We start from the raw sequence: 6,000 nt of genomic DNA on the forward strand, positions 1-6,000 counted from the left end.
AGTCCTCAAAAGGGACTGGAATTCAATCCACCCTTTCCAATTTTAGTCCAGAGATTTAAACATCAGACCATTCTTCCTTCTGCTAATACAATATTCATATTACAGCAAAATTGAGGAGTTCCATTATCCAGGAGCATATTTTGTACCTAACACTGTACAAGCAGAACAAAGAATGCATTTCTTGCCACAAAGGGGTACAGCCTAACAGCAAACATACAAAAACAGAGGTATACAATCAAACAAGCACCAGGAATGGTTTTAACTTTAGAACCTATGAAAGAAACATCACTTTTTATTCCTATTTGTTTACAGTATATTCCCATTCATTGTAATGTTTACTCATTACCTTTATTAACATAAAATTGTTGGATAAAGCAACTTAACTTTCAGAGTTACAAATTATTTGTATGTCACTGCTATACTAAGACTTCTAACGAAAAAAATTCCCCATATTCACAGTGACAGAAAAAGTCACTTTCTAGAAAGTAAAAATAAGGAATACTGTTTTGTTTTTAAAAGGCTAGGTTTTTTCCCCCCAAATAAAGATACATAATAAACAAAGTTATTAATGTGTTGGTCTACATATACAAATAAGATGACTCTATGAATCTAACCAGTACTGAAATCTTCATCAGTGCAAGACTACAGGATCCAAATTTTCTTTTATCTTTAGTGGTTTGCTGTTTTAGCAAATTTTTAAGGATCTTGGAATAAATTCCTATGAGAATGATGATTTCTTGTGAGATTTTAAGGAACTCTAAACAAAAAACCAAAGAAACAAACAAAAAGACAGAAATCCTTTTTGTTCTGGCATGAAGGAAAAAAACTATGTGAACATGATTTCAGTCTTGGAATTGGAAATATTTTATATTTTACAGAATATAAATAAGAAGTTTGCTTCTCCTTATCACTAACTATATAGGCCATAACATTTGAAGAATCAAAATAAAACCTGGATAAGTATGCTTTCTTGTTTTTTCAAGGAAGAACTACCATCTGAAATTATAAATTTCAGGGAAAAGTACAAGTTAGAGTAAATAATTAAGCTAAAACAAATTGCTAACAGTCTTCCAATGCATCTTTCTGAATAACTGTTGGACATGTGCTTGGGTATAATCTTCATAAAACATAACATAAACAGTGAGCTGCTGCGATCTAACTTGCTTCAAAAAGAGGAGGTTAAAGGAAACAAAGCCTAGTCATGACAGTTGAAAGAGAGAAGGCCATTATTTCAGAGGTCCACAAGAGTGACTACTGCATCAGTTATCTGGGCAACAGCAGGTTATCAGCTCTCTCACAGAATAATTTTTGGGACTCTTTAAGACAGACATGTACACCAGCCTTTAACAGCTGAACCACTCTCTCCCTTCAACCTCTATTTTGCATTCTCTCCCTTCAACCTCTATTTTGCATTCTATTGTGTGTCACAATCACTTAGGGTAGAGGCAAAATACAGAACAGAAAGTTGGAAAGTTAGCAAGTTCATTATCCTTGCCAAACATGAATGTTTCAGTTTGCACATTGAAACATCAGTGTGAAATTATCCAGAACTTGCTTTCAGGTATTTGTACACCAATGAAGTTCTACACATTTTTGGCATCTGTCCTTGGTAAAATGAAATCAAGGGGAATTACCAGTCAAACTCACAAGAACCACATGCAGAATTAGTTACTTCCTATTTTATAATCTTTATATAATCACAATAGACACTGTAATTTCTGTATTATATCTATATAGAGTGAAACGGTTGTGATAAACCCATGGACAAACATTAATTCAGAAAACTACACAGTATTTCAACATCATCTTGGTAGCATTTTTCCCCCACAACATTACAGAAGAACAAGCAGGAAAGAAGCTACTTCAGGGACAACTTAATTACTTTCATAACTACAGTCAAATTGTTCACCTGGAAAGTTTCATTTATTCTCTGCCTGAGTGCATTTAGAATTTTGCCAACAGCCTGGCCTACCTATTTAGTTTAATTTACCTTACTCCAGCTTAAGCTTGTTAGCAGCAAGGCAACGTTCCCAGAAGTTCTACTGTCAATGCCCTCACACTTTCTTCTGCAACAGGGCTAACCAGACATCTGCAGACAATCCTGACTTTGCTCTGCCTTCACTCAGGACTGGCTGACACAAGCCGCACAGCTAATTCCTGCAGTGCATCACCACTGATAACACAGCCATGCAGCTTCCAGATCAGAGCCAGTTACTATCCAGGCAGATTAAATTTGGGTCTGTCGGAGTATATCTATTAGACAAATCCCTACACAGCCTTTATGTACATATCTGACAACGGCAGGATAACTGTTTTGCTAATACTTACGACCATATGAATTTTCTGAAAAGTCCTACTCAATTATTCACTTTAAAATGTAAAGCTGCCTTTCTAATTACAAACAAAAATTAGAAGCATTTGTTATGTAGCAAAATTTGTTACGTAGCAAAATTTTGTGTTGAGTAAACCTAGCAAGAAAAATACAACCTAAAGAAACTATTTTTATTGAAAGGACTTATTTTTGTAACATTCACCATAAAAAAAAACAACAAACCACAACGCCAAACAAAAACCACACCAACAAATTACCTTAGCAAGCTGGTTATTTAACATCTCTGGAAATAAACGGTAATAAATAATTCAAATTGTCACTCTACTACTGCATGGGAATAGTTTTTGTAACCAGCAAGCAACTGATTATTCCACTTACAGTTTTCACACAATTACATTCTATACTTCCAAATGTGCATGTGATTTGCATACAGAATTGTTCATGTTGTAATCATGAATACAAAACAACTCTTGGTGACAGCAAACAACTTCCAGACATGTATATGAACTACATTTTACTTTAATACCTTTTTTTCAGAGATATTCCTTGACCTATGGTTTCTGGTTAAGGAACTTAACAATAGTAGCTGGATTTTATTCTAAACTTAAAAGCATGAAAAAACCTAGCTTGACAGATGCAAAATAAAGCATTTACAAATACATGTTTGTTTGAAGGTAAAACGGTAATAAATTATAAGCAAATAATTAAAAAATACTTCCTTTTAAAGTTGCCCACTTCCGCCTATTCACAAGCCTTCTTTTAAACTGGCAGAGGATGGTACTTCTTACTGAGCAGTTACTTCCTATATTCTGATTCCTTTTTTTTTTTATTTGAAAGGCTAAATGCTCTAAGATATCACTGTGTTTACACAGAGTTTAAAGACCACCAATAATTTCATAAAAATGCAGGAAAACTTTTTCTATTTCTTCTAAAAATGAAGGACAAACTATACCTGTGCTCGTTTCTCCATGTCCTGACAAGTACCTAATTGTTCTTCCATCGCAGCTCTGATTTGCCTTGCCTCATACTCCAGCTGCCTTCTGGTCATATCTGTTTGCAAGGAGAACTGAAATTGAAGTACAGAGAAGGCATTTTAGTAAGTAATGTTTATGTAAACCATGTATTTCCCTGAACAAAAGCAGAACAACTACCTTTCCACACTAAACTTGACAAGCAAAACGTAGTAACAGATCCTTAAAATATGACTGCATTATTAAAAACAAGAACACATAATGTTTAACCAGCAGCCTACCTGCAAGTTTTGTCAAATAACTAAATGTAACAGATAAACACTGAGACAGCATCATTCATTACAAGCCAGGAACATCTGGCTATTAATGTATGTCAGCATAGCAACAAAACTGTTAGCGTGCCATCTGAATCTGTATTTTGAAAAATACTCCGAAGTATCAAACTACCGTACATAGTCACAGTATTCACATTACTGCTGTCTACCCTACTTTTAACTATCCTGTGAAAAAAGCGCAAGTGTTCAATTAAGGAACAACAGCATAGCTTAAAGGAAGACATTCCATCCGATAGATTTTTCAAGGCCAGAGCAAAGCACTTCACTGGTTTTGGACAATTAATCAGTTTGCAAATAAATGAGTCTCCAAGAGCAGCCCTGCCATAAGACTTCACTGATGTCAATTCAGAGAATCACAAAGAGACAATCATTGACAAATATGTAAAATGCTACTAAAAAGAATGGGATCTGTGATTTTGTTGTGCATGGAGTAAGTAGTAATGGACATAAATTACAACAAAAGAGATTTAGTGTAGCTGTTAAGTAAGACATTATAATCGTAAGAAGAGCTAAGTCAATTCATTACCTACGAAAACAGGGAGACAATCTTAAAACCTACAGTACGAGTGACACAGATACAGCTCACAGTGCCTTTGGGAATGGGTTGCACTTCCTCAAGATCCTTTTTGGACCCTGTCCCCTTGCTTCTGGTGCTCTGATAAGCTCAGCCATGACTCAGTGTTATATTTGCTAAAGTCCAGCTGCTTCAACTCAAGTCACGGAAATTTTTCCATAGTCTGTTTCCACTTCCAGGAGGCTGTTATTCCTGATCAGGTATGACTGTAAAGGTGGGCAATCAGGTCTTCCCAACACTGTAACGTGAAGGAATGCACTGCAAATATATCCAAACTGCTAGTTCTAACAGGAAAAGCTGTTATTCTCTGGGATATCAGACATCTTCATTATCGCTGATAATGGTGACTTCACTATGAATAGTTTGGAGATGCCAAGGTAAAAGCTTGGAGTAACAATACCTGCATAGGCCGCAGCATCACTTTACTTGCTGTTAGGAATTAAAAAGCTCCTGTATACACTGTCTCTTAGCCTAACACCGCTCTCAAAACTAAAATAAATCACTAAATAACAAAATGGATAAAAAGACCTTTGGGCAACAGAGTTAAAGAAGTGTACTGAGATGTAATTAATTTGTTGTAATTTTTCAGTTCTCTCTATCACTGACATTGACAGGCATGAGTTTCAATGTGTAAAATTAGATATGAAAAAATGCATTATTTAGGCTAAGTCGCTTTACAGAGTGAGTAAAAAAATGTTTTAGATTAAAATTATAGTAGAGAATCTCACCAAATTCATAAAATATAGACAACATCTAAACAAAGACCATTGCAATAGATACATGACCCAAACATACTGAAGCCACTTACATTTTCAGTAAGGGGGAGACTATCAATCCTTTTAGTCAGGTTCTGAAGCTGGGCATAATACCAGTCCTTTTCTTTCTCTTCCTTCTCAAGCTCCGCAAGCAGAAGAGATCTATTAAAACCAGAAGTGGGAACTGTATCACTATTAAGACTTCATTTTCGTATGTAGGTACAGAAATAGGCATTGATACCCATTATAAAAAAAGTTTTAATTACAGATTCATAGAATTGATACAAGAATTATTTACTTTTAAAAAGAAAAAGGAAAAACATAACTATAGTGAAAAACAAAGGATTTGAAAAACTGAGGATGTTAGTTAAATCCTTACAGTTAACAAAACATGGCCTTGGGAGAAGGCACAGGCACCATAAACATGTCAGGCTGGGGCACAACAAGGTAAACTCAAGTTGAACCAAATGGTTAATGAGACCAAACAGAAGATTACTGGAAGTTCCTGTAAACTGTCCCTATTAGCATACTAAAAGGTCCACCCTCAAGCAAAAAGCCCCCTCCCAACAAAGCTTCCCTTCTCCCCCCCCCCCCCCCCCCCCCCCAACATGGGCAGTGTAAAACAACATGGTACCTTTAAATGGAGACAAACCCCCGAGAAAGCTAAGATTAATATACACAGACTACCAAGAAAAATACTGTGAGAAATTTTATATACTATTTTATCAATCCTTCATGAACTATGTCTATACAGCAATAAATTTTATGAATATAGTTATGTAGTGTTCATGGTTACAACACTTTTCAAAATGTGTATTAAAATTTTCCGGCAAAATCTGGCTAGCAGGAGCACACAACGAAACGACTCAGGTTGAGTTTTTTGTTTGTTTTTAAATACAAGGTTATTAGTTTCTTATAAATGCTTTCTGTGAGCACTCTTCTTCCTCCTGACATTTTAATATTGCTCATTAACAGAAATGCTAAAATCAACACTTAACTCAAGAGACAGAAAGTTGCACACAAGTTTTCCCAG

General features: G+C 35.4%; 1 protein-coding gene across 2 annotated transcripts in view; it reads right to left on the minus strand.

Moving 5' to 3' along the window:
- APC (APC regulator of WNT signaling pathway) overlaps nt 1-6,000 on the minus strand; it is a 67,035-nt gene that overhangs the window by 37,603 nt on the left and 23,432 nt on the right. For both annotated transcript variants that reach the window (XM_037372963.1, XM_037372962.1), the window contains exons 4-5: nt 5,021-5,129; nt 3,285-3,398 (exon numbers count right to left, since the gene is read on the minus strand). In XM_037372963.1, the coding sequence (XP_037228860.1) occupies nt 3,285-3,380 (96 nt within the window). In that variant the 5' untranslated portion in view covers nt 3,381-3,398; nt 5,021-5,129. The remainder of the gene's footprint in view (nt 1-3,284; nt 3,399-5,020; nt 5,130-6,000) is intronic.

Source organism: Falco rusticolus, chromosome Z (assembly GCF_015220075.1).
Source record: "Falco rusticolus isolate bFalRus1 chromosome Z, bFalRus1.pri, whole genome shotgun sequence".
NCBI lineage: Eukaryota > Metazoa > Chordata > Aves > Falconiformes > Falconidae > Falco > Falco rusticolus.